Source organism: Danio rerio, chromosome 3 (assembly GCF_052040795.2).
Source record: "Danio rerio strain M-AB ecotype USA chromosome 3, GRCz13ab, whole genome shotgun sequence".
NCBI classification, from domain to species: domain Eukaryota; kingdom Metazoa; phylum Chordata; class Actinopteri; order Cypriniformes; family Danionidae; genus Danio; species Danio rerio.
Genome location: NC_141023.1, coordinates 13660001 through 13677234, shown reverse-complemented (window position 1 = coordinate 13677234; position 17234 = coordinate 13660001). Strand labels below are relative to the sequence as shown.

The following is a 17234-nucleotide window of genomic DNA, read 5'->3' as shown; positions in this document are numbered from 1 at the left end:
AGTAGCCAAGTCTTGAACCACTCAGATAAACAAAAAGAAAATTATGATTATTTTCATTAATTAATTAGTAATTATCAAATATTTTCAGATATATTTTATGCAAAAATTTGATTATTTTCTATGTTACAGCTATTTTTTGTTTACTTAGGCAATAAATATTACTGAAGTAAGGTTAGGCCAACCAAAACCTGAAAATGTGGTGATTGATGACATCTGGTGGCTTAGAATTTTGCCATTTTCCATTCATTTCCTATGGGCACTTTTTTTAGCATGAACATCGCAAAGGAGTTTTTTTTTTTTTACCATTTAACTCTCAGACAAGCCCTCTTTTGTGTTGAGTTGCTTGAGTTTTTTTTCTTTCTTTCTTTGTACACAAAAGAAAATCATCAGATCAAGAGAACAAAAACTCAAACTGGTTGGAAACCCTTAACTAAACTGAACTGTTAATAACATCAACTCTGATCCTGTTTAACAGAACAAACCAGCAAATTAAAGTAAAATGATTAAAATAATCAACTATTTTTATAATAATCATCAGTTATTTGTTCTTCTGCAATTGTGTGGGCTTTCTTGGCTTTTGTTAGTGAGCACAGTAAGATGTGAGAGCCTGTACTTGTTTTGAACATGAAGATATACTGAACTTTTGTGATGCCCTCAGCTGGTCTTGGAGTGGTCTTTGAAAATAGTCCACAGGTTCGTCCTTGCAACTGGGATGTTTGGTTTCAAAAATGTTGTTTTAATTTAGAAGGTTTCATGTTCTCTTGTGAGAGCACCTCACTACACACTGACGTTTTAAGCCTTTTTTGTCGTCAATATATGTAAATCCACACTTTACATCATCAGGGTGGTACTTGCGCTTCGACATATTTGTTGCTATATATAATAAATGAAATTTTACATGTCAAACGGTACGGTTGTCCTGTGCGCACTTCAAAATAAAAGTCCGATATAAGCAAAATAAGTTAAAAATTAAACTTTTGTTGTTTTTTTGACCACACACTCTGCGACCAACTGAAAATGTTCCCGTGACCCAAAAGTCCCACCAGTTGAGAAACACTGATCTAAATCATTTGTTAGAAATTGTTATCTAAAGAATGCTTCAACACATTTCTGCACATCTGCAACCCGCTCTTTAAGATCTCAAAACTTAGCCCTTCTGCTAGTACTCAGAATAGCAAAGTCTACTCAAGGAGGTCGAGCCTTCTCGTTTTTGGCGCCTTCATGATAATGTCCGAGGCTTAGACACACTCTCTCAGTTCAAAACTAGATTAAAGACCCATCTTTTTATTAAAGCATACACACAATGCATCACATAACGATTTGATGCATGAGTGTGCTCCATGCAGGTGAGTGGGCTTGACAAACCACCTGTAGCACACACTCCTCCTGTCTTAATGCACCAGTTTGCATTGATATTTAATATGTACTGTTAAAATACTGAACAGCAGCTATGCTAATTATTTTCCTTGTTTTCTATTTCCACCAGGAGATGCCCATACCGAGGCCTCTAGAGAATGTGCAGCAGCATTGATGCACTTATACACTTCATTAAACATGTACACAGTGGCGCAAAAGGGGGTATGCAGTATATACGGCGCATAGGGGCGCCACACATGCAAGGGCGCCATTGTGCCAAAACTATTATTGAAAATATCCTTATTAAAATTTTCAAATAATAAACATAAATGAAAATGTTTTGTTAAAAATGTTTATTTTGAGTGTAACAAAATACTTGTATATATAATATAATAAAAAAATACCATCAGTTGCAAACGTTGGCACATACGTTTTCATTCAAAATCATTTAAAACAATGACATGCAGTCGCACAGCCAGGTGTAAAGGGTTTATGCAGATGTACTGTGAAACTGTGATGTACTGTTTAAAATTTTTATCAAAACAAACTGTCAGATCATACATACATTAAACTGAAAAATTTTCTTTATTTATTATTAATTAATTAATTATTTTGCCAAAATAAGAGAATCACGCAAAATGTATGTTTTTGTAAGGACAGACCTCAATATGTTTCAGATAAAATCTAAAATAATATTTGGATTAAAAATTCTCCCATATGAACACATGAACAAATAGTAAAAATATTCACATTTTTTGGAACTGAGATGTTTATTTATTCTTCTTTCAAGATCCATTTTCATACCATATACACGTTTTTATAAATGTATTATGTATCATATTGATAAATCAGGCCTTTTGGTAACTTTTTTGCACAAAAACTATTTTAATTTAGTTCCAAAAAAAGTTTGCCTATAACATTTTGATAAAATAGAACATTTCAGGTAGTTTGTCTGTCTTTATTTTTTACACTAAACATTTTTGTCTTTTTTTCTTATTTCACTTTGTGAGAGGTGTGATAGCAGTTTCAGTCAATTGTTCATGCAAAGACAGACCTTACACCTCGCATATGAGAAGTGATTACATTTTTATGTTTTTTTTTTTTTTTTGCCCTTTAGGACTCACATGTCTATCATTTTGTTTTCACAGATGTGCAAAAAGAAGCAATGCATGTCAAGGTGATATAATCATTTATTGAGGAAAATGATATTGAAAAGAAATTTGGGGTGGGATGAGATGTAATTCTTTGTGACTTAACATGCTTAGTGTAATTTTACTTTTACTATGTGGGCGCAAAACTTGAACCCGCATACCCCCCAGCAAATATGTAGTTGCACCCCTGCATGTACACAGTCATCATCTATATGAAATAAAATTGCAGGTTAAGTATGTCTGTGTGAAATAACTTATATTTGATTGTGACTTTAACTTTATTTGATTGTGATGCAATAATGTGCACGCTAATTATTATAAAAAATGCTATACAAATAAACTTGAATTGAATATAGAAAGAAATCTACACTTCTGTTCATTTTCCCGAGCTTCAAAACCACTAGAATCCCTCATTCAAACAATGCTTTGCTCTAATATCGGATGAAACAAAATGAAAGCCTGAGGCCTGACGCTGCTTTCGTCTCCTCTTTTATTGTGACGCACAACAGATCCCAAACCTGCTCACTGTTTCCCGAGGCTGTGAGCGGACGCTCGTGCCAGCGCAGAGAGGTGCACAGTTCAGACATATGCTGAAATGCCAGCGCTCTCAGGCCTGGAGCAGCCTGTGCCATCTGCTCCAGCTTCTCAGGAGGGATCGCTGTGACCCTCCAGTCAAACGCTTATATTTAGACTGTTTACATGCAACTTACACCTGAATTAGCCAGAAATATAAAGCAGCTTTTTCTCACTATCAACTAGCGGCTTATTATTACATGCCTATTATCAATTTATTAGCTGTTCATTAGAATATATAAACTACAGTGCTTAGCGTAATTGAGTACACCCCATTTTGAAAATGAATATTTTTATCCATTTCTCTGTGAAAACAGGTCAGATATTTTGGTGCATTTCAACTAAACAAATTTATTAAATGTAAATATTTATTAAAATAATATTTTAGTAATCAAACATCTTTAGGAATATAGTAAAGATAATACATTAAAATTCATGCAAAATATTGGGAAAAAATTGCAAACTACAAAATGTAAACAAAATTTTATGTATATTTTGTTTCTCTTGATTTTCCTCTTTTTAAAATAAATGCATTTAATATTTTCCCTAACATATAGACAAATTACCAGTTTGTAAACATTCAAAATGCGTGCACAGCGAAGTTGCAGAGAAAAACTGAGCGCTAGCATTTACAGTGAGGAAATGACATCCGATGCGGAGTTTGTTGTTGTCTTAGAGATAAGTTATATTGATTACATAATATATATATATATATATATATATATATATATATATATATATATATATATATATATATATTATTTACATAATGCTTTCAGTAAATAATAACAGCTTGTCACACAGTGATGAGCACAGTTATTCGGCAAAATTAACGTTAAAGTGAGCGACGTTCGTCTGACAGGTCTATTTGCGATAGCACCCTCCAAATGGTTAATAGATAAGACAAAATGGCCAAGCATCCAGCCCCTGATATATCTCATTAAAACTCTGAATGATTTTACAAGAGAGAAGTTAAAGGCCTAATGTTTCAGTCACTACTACATGTTTTCTTGTCTATGGTGATTGGCTATAAAAATCAGTCCTGCGATTCCAGTCCAATCAAATAATAGTAATTGTTCGTCATAATGAACACTTTCAAGACATGTTTGGAAAATGTCCAAGAAGATCTTCACACGCAATCACCCTAATGATGACTGAAGGGCCCTAAGCTATCACTAAATACACTACAGAATGTTACGTTTTCACACACGTGCACAAACCTTTCACAGTGTAAAACTCACTAGAATTAAGTACTTTTAAAGGCCTACTTTTACTCATGTTTTGAGTAATATTTACAACAGATACTTTTACTCGCACTACATTTTTTGGGCACTACACTATTTTTGGGCAAGTAATTGTTCTTTTACTTGAGTATGATTTTTCAGTACTCTTTTCACCACTGATAAACATACAAAACAAAACTGCTACCTTAGAGGTTCAAGAAACCCTCGAGTACTTTTTTCTGAGATTTTAACAGATTTGTGTGTGTTGAGCATCATTTAAGACAATGTTAGCACCTGTCAGCTTTAATAGTAGGAAAACTGGATAATTTAGAGCTTTTGTCAGCTGATTTCATCTTCCGGGTTTAAAATGATTTTTGGGGCAGGATCAAAATTGGTGACGTAGCACAAAACTGCAAGTGCAAAGATTACATGTCGGTTTCTCCTTATTATTCATAGCGGCGTTTTCTTTTCCTATGACTAGAGCCAGTGTCTTAATTATTCATGACTGCACGTGCTTACCGAAGGCAAGGCAGACCTGCCAGTGCCAAGCTGTGAGACCCTATGTTGATGACTGGGTAAGACCTCTTCCACGAACCCACGGCACACAGTATTCAGCTGTTCGTGAAGGGTCGTATGTGTTTGTTTCCATGATCCATGGGGTTTGTTGTATGTTTTTCCCCATGATCCTGTTAGGGCCGATACAGCAAAGCTGTTAGTGTGCAGCAAGCATTTTTGTCGGGAGACAGTATGAGTATGGCGGACTTTGTCCTCTATCAGTGAAGTTCGTTGACATTTAAACACATCGCCGTGCTCCTGTTTGCCTAAATCCACTAAATTACCAGCAGGGCAAATGGTTAAAAAAGACAGGGCAAGAGACCTGCTGCAATGAGTCTGCATTCAGACCCAGGGATTGAGGGAAAAGTCCTCATTTAAAGTGTTTATATGAACATGATAATCTTTATAATGATATAAATTGTGGTTGTGTATATGAAATAACGCATGACAAATGTAGTAGGGCATTAAATTACTGTTTATTTCTTTGCATTTTAAAATCTCCTCACGGTTTGTCTCATTTTGTGAGCCGACTGACAACAGTTGTTCACTCCCCTCCTTCTCCCTTGCTCTGCTGGCCACGCCCACTCCTGCCTCTGATCGCGGAGCTCCACGCCCATTATGATGCATTTTTTGAAAAATTCTGAGGTAGACTTGAACCGAATGTGGGGGGTGTCATGACCCTTATATATTACACAATTCAATACTTTAGTGCCACTTTTTACATTTTGGCTGTTACAACTGGATATTATAATTTACTTTGTACTTTAAGTGCCAAAAGAAAAAAAAACACTTCAATAACAGCAGCACCATCTGATTATAACTAGGTCACAGATTTCAGGCTTTCACATTTTCAAAAAACAAAGCTCACCTAAAACACCAGCAGCTTTTGAAAAGGTCTTTTGGAGCAGAACCCGATTCATTCTGAACTGCTTCTTTACGACATCTTTTCAGCATTAAGAGTTCAGCTCTTTTGATCATGCTCTGTAAAGATCTTGACGGAGAAAGTGTTTATCTCCGACTTTCTTTCATCAGTCTGTATCACTCATACTAACAGTCTCCAGTTCTCACATTCCCTCCAAATTAATCATCAGAACTGTGAACACTCTTTCATACTCTGAAAAGTCATTATTTGATGTGTTACATGCTCTTCTGAAGGCTCAAATAGGCTAGACTATTAATCATCACATTCAGTTTTAACTTTAATTATGTATATATGTATATATAATTTGTGTATATATGTGTGTATATATATATAATTTGTGTATATATGTGTGTGTATATATATATATATATGTGTGTATATATTTATATATATATATGTATATGTATATATATATATATATATATATATGTATATATATATGTATATATATATATATATATATATATATACATATATATATATATATATATATATATATATATATATATATATATATATATATATATGTATATATATATACATATGTGTATATATATATATATATATATATATATATATATATATATATATATGTATATATTTATTTATATACATGTATAAATACATATATATACATATATATATATATATATATATATATATATATATATATATATATATATATATATATATATGTATATATATGTATTTATACATATATATATATATATATATATATATATGTATATATATGTATTTATACATGTATATAAATAAATATATACATATATACATATATACATATATATATATATATATATATATATATATATATATATATATATATATATATATATATATATATATATATGGTTTAATGGTTTAAGGTGGTTTAATTTCAAGTCAATGGCACCTTTAGAAATATGTTTTCTAAGAAAAATAGTGACGTGTTGAATATATGCATATATATATATATATATATATATATATATATATATATATATATATATATACGTATGTATATATATATATATATATATATATATATATATATATATATATATATATATATATATATATATATACATAAATTCAACACGTCACTATTTTTTTTAGAAAACATATTTCTAAAGGTGCCATTGACTTGAAATTAAACCACCTTAACATCCAACATCTCTATTAACAAACAGAACACTTCTGTGAGGTAGCTTGAGCAATCAAAAATCAACATCAATTCTTCACTATTGGACTTTAGTGCAACAATAAATACAAAAATAATCTAAATGTAAAAACAAATAGCATCTCTTAAAATATACGGGAGGCAATCACAAGTTTACATATCCTACAGTTTCACAAGTTCATCAACTTTAATAATACCTCTAGACCGCAGACATACTTGCTCTTTCTGCTTCAAGCTGCTTCCATGTTCTACTTTGCCGACATTTAACCAATAGCGTCTCTGCAACAAAGTGATGTCATGGCGCACGCGTTGCTATTTCTGTGTAAAGTCAAGAAAGATGTCTAACTCTGTGCCACCACATAACTATAGATGTGTAAAAAATAATGTACATATATATTCGAGTCCTGATTGGGAAATAACTTTCAATTCCAATTGAGTCTGAAACCGCGTGATCGGGCCTGATTTCTGATGATCAGTGGTGGAAAGAGTACTGTAAAAGCCTACTTAAGTAAAAGTACCATTACTTGCCTAAAAATGTAGTGTGGGTAGAGTAAAAGCACCTGTTGTAAATATTACTCAAAGTAGGAGTAAAAAGTAGCCCTTTTAAAAGTACTCATGAGTAGTGAGTAGTGAGCATTATGCTGGTAAAAGTTGATGCATTGACATGTAATTTGTGGATGTGTGTGTAAACGTAACATTTTGTAGGGCATTTAGTTAGTGCCAAGCAGGCACACAATGTCATGAGATGCTGATATTAGGTTAGATTTAGGTCGATATGTCAGATGACCAAAATTTAATGTCTAGCCAGCGTCTAAGGACAACATTATTTTCATGTAAAATAATGACATCAAATGACGTTGATATTTGGTTGATTTTAGTTTGTGTTGGAAAGTGACCAAAATCCAAAGTCGAGCCAACATCTTAAACCAACATCCTATTGATGTCAAATACTGACATTTAATCATCAGTTATAGCAATCAAAGTTCAACATATGATAGACGTCATAGTGGTAACGTCGACACAACGTCAAGCTGTAACATCATTAGACATTGATATTTGGTTGGTTTTAGATTGGACGTTGGACATTGACATCGGGCTGACGTTGAGTTCTGATGTAAACCGGATTTTCATTTCTAAACAAAATGCAGCGTTTCCATGATGTTAGGGTACAATTTCAATCTGACGGCATGTTGACGTCTTGTGCCTGCTGGGTGTTTAAGGCCATTTCGGTCATCATACTGTAAATATCCATCATCTTCTCATCAGTGACATGCATCTAAACCAGGGGTGCCCATACTCAGTCCTGGAGGGCCGGTGTCCTGCAAAGTTTAGTTCCAATCCCAATTAGACGCACCTGGGCTAGCTAATCGATCTCATACTAGGCTTTCTAGAAACATCCGTGCAGGTGTGTTGAGGCAAGTTGGAGCTAAAATCTGCAGGACATCTGCCCTCCAGGACTGTGTTGGGGCATCCCTGATCTAAACAGTCTCTGGGTCAATGCGTGTAAAGATTTTAAACATCTTCTTGGACACTAGGGGTGTAACGATACACTCAGCTCACGATACAATGTGTATCACGATATAATGTTCACGATTCGATATGTATCACGATATTTGGAATAAAAATTGAAAATTATTTTTTATAAATTATTTTTTATATATATTTTTTTTATTTAATTACCAAGTAAACTATTTTTTATGTATTTATTTTGTTTCAACTTGTTAAACTGAACCTTCTTTAAGAAAATAAATTAAACAGGACTGTCTCTAAAAAATAAAACAATTTAAAAACTTCTTATAAAATATTATTGAAATGATTCAATTCAATTGAATTTAACAGTAAGAGCTTAAGGCTTTGCTTGGTCACTTGCGTTTTTTGTGTGTGCAATCTTCATTTCCAGGTAATCAGCAGTTCTATAAAATAATCCTGAACTTATGTGTATCTGTCTACGAGGTTTTTATGGATGGCTGTCTTCATGTTGGGCATAATGAGTGACAGGGTGGCCGTCTTTTCATTACACAGGACAGTTGTGGCTCTTTTCAGCAGTTTAGGCAAGTTTACTATTTCTTTGGCGTCGCTGATGTCGGCACTATCAAGTGTATCATGTTGACGTGCATTTTTATGTACCTCTGTACTCAAATGAGTTCATCCTCGTCGTAATCATAACTCTAAAATGCGATATGATTATTTTAATAATGTGCACGCTTTCGGTTTCATTTCCACTGCCGTTCATACTTCCCACGCGGCTCCTGAACGATCACTCTGTTCCAAAAACTGAATGTTGTTTACTACTTTATTACCTGTTAGTCACAACCTGCAGGTTCTGTTCACTGAAGCAGACGCACGCGCTTGTCTATCATAGTCCGCCCTCTGTTATAACAGCTCACGGTCAGCTCACGTCATGTGTAATTTTGCGGCCGCCAATACATCATTATAGGAAGACAGAATGATATTTTAGGGTGAATTGTACCTTATAAATACAGTATGTGACTCTTTCAACACCATTAGGAGGTATCCATGTCGCTGTGCAAAGTATGTAAATCACTGTGAAGACTTTAAAACTTCGGCTATGTTTGACCCAGTATGCGTGTCAAAAAGTGGACAAGTCTAAAGCAATGACTGGACAACCGAAATGTTGCCAGACGTCTGATTTTGAGAGGATGGGCCATCCTCTATTTCAGCTCCACTCATCTTGGTCTGCTAACATTACTGCTGCTGCAATCTGAACTCACGTGCGACAGCAGGTGGAACGTAGCTCACGTGCAAACAGCTCAACTAATAAGAGAAAACGGACGTCATATCGTAATCAAATCGTCATAACGCCACGATGCATATTGTGACATTTTTGCATCGCAATAAATCGTACAACGATAAATCATTACACCCCTAACACTTAATGCTTCCAAACAGTTTGCTGCAATGTAAAGTGCACATGTCTTGAGGTAGATCTTTATGATGCAATTTTGAGGTAGATCTTATTGATGTGATTTGATTGGACAGGAATTACAGGACTGATTTTTCTAATCCCCATCAACAAGAAAAAATATAGTAGTAACTGCAGGTTGAAGGAAAGTAGTGGAGTAAAAGTACAGATACTGCACTAAAAATTTACTCAAGGAAAAGTATAAGTACACATTTTTAAAACTACTAACTAAATTACAATTTCTGAGAAAAACTACTCAATTACAGTCATTTGAGTGTTTGTAATTAGTTACTTTACACCACTGCTGATAATGTGATTGGATCTGGACATCCCTACCAGTAGGGTACAAAAGTTTGCTGTTTGAAAAGAAACGGCCTCAGTGACAGCTTTAGTACCTTTATTTCTTAGTGTATATGGCACTTTTAAAGACATGTCTAATGATGGATGAGTTTAATTAAAGAGTCTGAGGCCCCTGATCTGGACGTCTTGCCTCCCTCTGAGACTGTGGCAAGCCCCTTACAAAAATTGAATATGACCTTCAGGAGTTCAGGCCATTGTGAACATCATGGCAACACGCTGACATGCACACTGTTAACACGGATGATGAGTCTGTGTTGGATGCTGACAACTGATGTCACGTCACCCAAGGGCAGCCGTGTCTGCTTTTGGATGAACACTTCATTTCATTGGTTGTGGGCCATTCAAGACAAGCTGATGCCAGTGAGCTGCGTGACATCAAGTGAACCTAAACCTAAATAAACTCAAACACGTCCTTGACTGCTATTGTGTATGTAAAGTTGAAGTCAGAATTATTCATTATTTCTGAACACGTTCGCTTTAATAAGTAAATTCTAATTTCTGATTTCATGATGACAGTATAATATTTCACTAGATATTCTTCAAGATACGAGTATTCAGCCTAAAGTGACATTTAAAGGCTTGATTGGGTTAGTTAAAGGGCACCTAGGTTACCCCTTTTTTCAGATTTAATATAAGTCTTTTGCGTCTCTAGAATGTGTATATAAAGTTTCAGATCAAAATACCCATCAGATTTTTCATTATACCTTTTACAAGATGCTGTTTTATACTGATTTCCAGCAGGGGGTGGTTTTGTCGTACTGCGCCTTTAAGCCGAGTTCTGCCCGCCTACTGTTTCTACATGCCTTCCCACGTGCTTTAATCTCCTCCCTCAGCTGCGTCAGACAACAGACAGACTTAAAGGAAGGAGGTCTCACGTAGCGTTTGTGAGATACTACAGTAAGAACTAACCTTTACTAATCAGTATTGTGAAGTTGCATTGATGAGTCACACACAATATTGTTACAAAGTTAACGCACGCACGCGCACACACACACACACACACACACACACACACACACACACACACACACACACACACACACACACACACACACACACAGGCAGGCAGACAGACAGACAGAGCGCGCTTAGCCTAGTTAAGGCTGACCTCAAGTGTGGATATCTGTTATGCTAATGTACAAAATAAACCTGATTTAACTTCCACAAACCGGGATTGAAGCGTCTTCTTTTATAATTGTTCTGACACGCGGCTGTGCTGATGAAGTAAAGCTGAAGTAAAATGCTGTAATTAATTACACACATACTCTGTTTTAAAACACTTTAAACATGTGAAACTTACTCTTAATCACATTTGATGATGATTGCTGATCCTAGCGAACAGAACAGACCTTTTATTCCCGGTTGCTTTGCGTATGTCTGCCTGGTCTTGTTGACATATACACGCGACAACCGGAACATGTTAATGCGCGCAGCTGTCAATCAATTCGGTGGGCGGGGGAATCGCACACCTACGTAATGGTGCGATCGATTTGAAAACAGCTCCAATTGGCCGACCCTTTTTTTTGTAGTTAAATTAAAAAAAAGGACTGGGTGTGTTCATATCACCCCAGTATGACGGTCTATACACTATACCAACACACAGATCTGTCCAAACAGCTTGAAAAGTAGATTTTTTACCATAGGTGCCCTTTAAGCTAATTACGCAAATCTGAACAAACAAAAAAACAACAACAACAACAACCCCAATAATAATAATAATCATAATAAAGAAAATCTGGGTGGAAAGTAGTCGTGTACTTATACGTAGATAAAAGCAGCAGATGATGCACAGTTTATTCCCTTTCTCAAATCATCTCCCCTGCCAGCCATCACAACACCTGTAAATGAGTCTCTGCCTGAGTTTCTATCCCACTATGCCTTGCTTGATTCCTCATACATTCTCTCATTTCTCAATCTAACAGAAGTCCTCCATTTCATGCGTCTCTCAGCCTCATCTTGAATTGGCTGTACTTTATGTGTGATCGTGTTTTGGCTCCGACAGCTCATGTACACACACACACACAGATCTACTGCTGCCCTAAAACACATGCATACACACACACTAGCAGAAGCACACGCGGCTCTGGCAGAGGGAGGCACATCCATGTGGTCCCACAATCTGCTGCCTCCGGTTCACAACGGGGCAGGGAGACACCAGCTAAACCAGCACCTTCCATACTGGACATCTCACTCACTTGAGCGTTAGCCTCTGATGCTCCTCCATGATTTCCTTATGGGTGTGTTGCACCTTAAGATTTCTATAGTTTATCTAATAAATAAGTTGCATCAAAGTTTTTAAAATATGGAGAATAACATTGTCATTCTGAAGCTTGTTTTAGAGGGGCAGTTGACCCAAAAATGACAAAATCCACCATTTATTCATTCCTGTTTGAGCTCCTTCCTCTGATGAACACATAAAACAATATGCTGAAGAATGCTGGAGGAAAACAGCTATTGGCTTCAGTGTTTATTATTCCCACTCTGGATGTCAATGGCTGCTTTTCTCCAACATTCTTCAGTATATATTGTTTTGTGTTCAACAGAAGAAAGATAGTTTTGAACTGCTTGAGTGGGAGTAAATATTGAGGAAATATTCTTTTTTGGGGTGAACTACCCCTTTAATTAACATTGATTGAGGAATTAACTTTAATAATTTTGCTCATTTGATTCACAGTTAATAAACAATAACTCTGTTTTAAATCTCAGTTTGGGATTTAGTTTTAATTTTATAGGCTCATATTGAAATCTCTGACTGATTTATGAAAGAGTTTTGTGCTTTAACAAAACACAATGCTTTATAAACTGAACAAATCTGAACCATTAGACAAAAAAGCCCTCTTGACGTAATTAAATCCTTTAACCACCTTCTCAACCAAACGGTTGACCATGTTCGACTGTTTCAAATAATGACTGTCATCTAGAGAATGACTGTTTTAAAAAATGGTTCTCACACACAGCATTGCTGGTTTACAAAAAAATAAAAAATAAAAATTCAAAGAAAATATCCTGTTGCACTACTACATGTTAAAAAACATCAACAATAAAGCATGTTAAATCAGAAGCTGAAATATTTTATGGCATACTTTAAAAAATAAAGATGATTTAGTATACAAAAATTGTTTTTTTTTAAATATGTTTTTAAGTAAATTGGGCTTACACTTCATATATTCTGATTTTTCCTAGTATATGTATTAAGTCCGGTACTTTTACCATAAACTGACATATCAACCATTTGGTAGAGGCTAATATTTTAGAAATTATGGGATGTGTTGAAGAAAAATGCATTGAGTGTGTTAGTGACATTAGGAGTTAAGAAATGCAATGCAAAAATGTTTTTTCTTGGTGAGGTAATTAAAGTGCTGAGAGAAACAAGAGAGATCTTGCTGTTGTCTACAACTTTATTTGTCATTAGTCTGTGCATATAGTTTAAGTAATATTAAAATGTCACTCTTCAAAACATCTGTGTGAATTTTGTTTGTTTTTTTGTTTAATGCTGAAATCTAAATGATTTTTTTAAAACAGAATTTAAAAAAAAATATTAATAATATTAGTAATATTATTGCCATGACAACAATTTACTATGAAATTTAGATTATTAAAATATGACCAGACCTTTCCTAAAAACTCTAATTTAAATAAATAAATAAATAAATAAATAAATAAATAAATAAATAATGTATTTTATTAAAATATATATTATTAAAGAAAATGTTTTTTTATTTTGCTATAATAAAAAATAAACACTTTAAGGAATATGATGATTAATTATATTTTATTGCTGCTTTTATTTAAAGTACATTTAATACTTTCCTATTATTTTTGATCATCATTATTTATTACTATTACTATTTAAAGTACATCTAAGCCACAATAAAGATTTTTCCCACATTATTGTAATGAGAATTATGATAGACGTTTGTTATTATTATATTTATTTATTTATTTATTTATTTATATTTTGAGGGTTTTTCACGGTAAACACACTCAAAATGTTTTTTTTTTTACTTGTTCAAACTACTTTGAGCTGTAGCAACACAATTCTTGAAATTTCATTGGGACAACTTATTTTTTATGTTCAATCCACATAAATTTCTTAAAAGTGTTAAGTTAACTTAATCGATTTCTGTTGGGACAACATGAATGAAGTGTGTGGAACCCTGCATTTCTTTCCAGTGTAGATATAAGAATATAATTGTAAATATAATAAACATATATGTTCGTTTTAAACATATAATAAACAAATGCAAATAAAAAGTACATTGAAATAAAAATACTAAAATATGAAAAAAGAAACATAACATTACTGGCATAAAATTTCACATATATTTGTCCCTTTATTTTTAGCATAAATTATGACCCAAACCTGTTCTTGGCTAAATTATTTATAACAGCCTCAAATGTGTTACAAATTCAGTAACGATATAGATGATTTGTTTAGTGACCATTTTTCAGATGACTTTTTATTATTTTTGACCTAACAATCTTATTTTTGGTATTAATTTGTCACTACATGTATATTAGAATTCATCACATTTACATCCCAGTGTTAAGATTAAAAGTAAAAAATAAATAAAGAAAAACAAACGAGTAAAATACACTGTTTTAATCATTTTTACAACCATAAAACTAAAAAAAGGCAACAATAATCTGATAACAAGCATTTTAAAACAATATATCCATAAACAAACATAACCTTTTTTGAGACACACACACACACACACACACACACACACACGATGCTGAAGTTCTCACTCTCCTCACGCTCTCATAGAAATGAAGTGTTTTACTCACGGTTATAGTGGGAATAGCAGCTATCAGCGAGTACACGAGCACCGGCGGCACGTTGCTGGTCTCATCCGGTCCCGGGTACGGTTTGGAGAACGCCTTGTCGAAGCAGAAGAAGCCCTGGATGTGCACGGGGAAGGTGTCCGTGTATTCAAAGTAGTACGCCATGAGCACGGTGCCTGCCATGATCACCAGCTGAAAATAAAACATGATCCACGCTTTATTACTAGTGCAGAAGACGCTCCGCCACAGCGCGCGTGCGACCGCATAAACCACACGGGCACACACAATCACACACATACACACAGGCGTCGTGATCCTGACAGTGTTACATGCTGTTCCTCAGAGCGCGCGCGAACACGGCGGAAAAACGGGGAAAAGATGTGGAGAAAAACAGCGTGAACTGGAATCCGAGGAGACACAAATTGGCTCGGTGTGTGAGTGTGTTCGTGCGCGCGTTAGTGACATTTTGGATGTGTGTGAAACGCAAGGAGGGTGTGAACGCGCTCGTTAGCGACTCTCACAACGAGCTCGCCTTCATTCAAGCCTCATTATCCTCCTCATTCATCCTTGAAAATTACAAAGATCACCTCTGAAACTAACAAACAGCCAACGACTTCTGATGTGCTCTCTGGTAAACCCAAAATGATGGACAGTATAGTGTAGAAACAAGGTGAATTTGGAAATGTAGTTCAAAGAAACATGAAAAACTGAAATGATAAAGGCTACCCTTGTGCTTACTGTACTGCAAAACATACTTTAATATTTAATGTAATTTATTTGAATACTTTTATTGGCAACTCTGAAGAAAAAAATATTTTATATTGTTCTTATTATTTGTATTATATTGCTATTTAGATTACTGCGCTTTTTGGGTGGCGGTGTTAATCACATTAATTTGTGGTTATATATCAATATGGCCATTACCACCATATATATATAAACTAACAGACACAAAAGTGTCTTACTGTTGAGTAGACTACTATTGGCTTGTTTCCACTGAGTGATATGGTTTGGTATTGTATGGTATTCGGTATGGGTCCCCTTTATCAGACTTTCCAATGGTACCCTTTTGGTGGGCGTGGTGTACAACAGAAAGTTTCAGTCGACTTCATTCTCGTGCAAGGAAATGTCTACATTAAAGCTGTAGGGGTAGTTCACATCATATGAGAAGCACTTCTCACAAAACAGATGCTTTATACACATAAATACTTGTGTATCAATGTTCATTACTAACTTTTCTATGAACATGATTTGATTATAACTGCAGATCAATGATAGGGCAAAATAGCCTACTGTAACGTCTGTGATTATGTAAAATAAACAAATAAATGCTGCATATATGAGCACATACAGCTTCATTACAGTCTCTGATATGTCATCACTTACAGATGAACTACACACGGCATACATTTAGTTCTTATTTGGGTTCAAAACAACACACAATATAGTCCACAGTCAGTGCAAACGTCTCATCTGCCTCATTAATCTTCACCAGCACATGTAACCTCTTGTTTGAAAGCAAATCCTTCATTCCCAGTTCATAAAAGTCAGAAAGGTGATGTTCATAGTTAAACATGGCAGTTTGTTCATGTCTTAGGTTGCTGAAAGAATCATTTGCTCCTTTGTTTTTCGCACTTCAATATGGCATTTGTCCATTTCTGAAAGGATCAGATGTCAGAAGCACTTCAATAATCATGCGCACGCTATTATGATCAGCTCAAGGAGTTTGTTATTTCAAATTTAGACACGCGGCAAGCACACGCAAGCTCAACTTTAAAATTGAAACTGCTCATGCTTTTATACAGCCTCGTAAACAACAACTGGACACGGCAGATTTTGTTCTTTGTGGCTGTGAATCTAGACGATGATAAGGTTTGTTTGAGCTCAGGTGTACCATGACTTGTTACTATCTCTCTCTCTCTCTCTCTCTCTCTCTCTCTCTCTCTCTCTCTCTCTCTCTCTATATATATATATATATATATATATATATATATATATATATATATATATATATATATATATATATATGGCTAATAGGATGAATCTATGCCTCATTTTCTTGTACGGTGGCTCAGGGGTGGGCAAACCCGGTCCTGGAGGGCCGGTGTCCTGCACAGTTTAGCTCCAACGCTAATCTGTCAAAACACCTCTAAAAAAGGCTTTTTTGTACATGACAAATTTGTTCACATGTACAATACTGTAA

At 34.7% G+C, this 17234-nt stretch overlaps 2 protein-coding genes across 2 annotated transcripts in view; one reads left to right on the top strand and one right to left on the bottom strand.

Annotated features, from left to right (window-relative positions):
- LOC147845543 (uncharacterized) overlaps positions 1–17234 on the top strand; it is a 261502-nt gene that overhangs the window by 167628 nt on the left and 76640 nt on the right. The window lies entirely within an intron of this gene.
- Positions 1–17234, bottom strand: part of plppr2a (phospholipid phosphatase related 2a) — a gene marked incomplete at its 5' end in the record, with an annotated part of 62932 nt that overhangs the window by 17882 nt on the left and 27816 nt on the right. Inside the window, 1 exon segment of the mRNA NM_200456.1 lies at positions 15035–15223. Within this exon segment, the coding sequence (NP_956750.1) occupies positions 15035–15223 (189 nt within the window).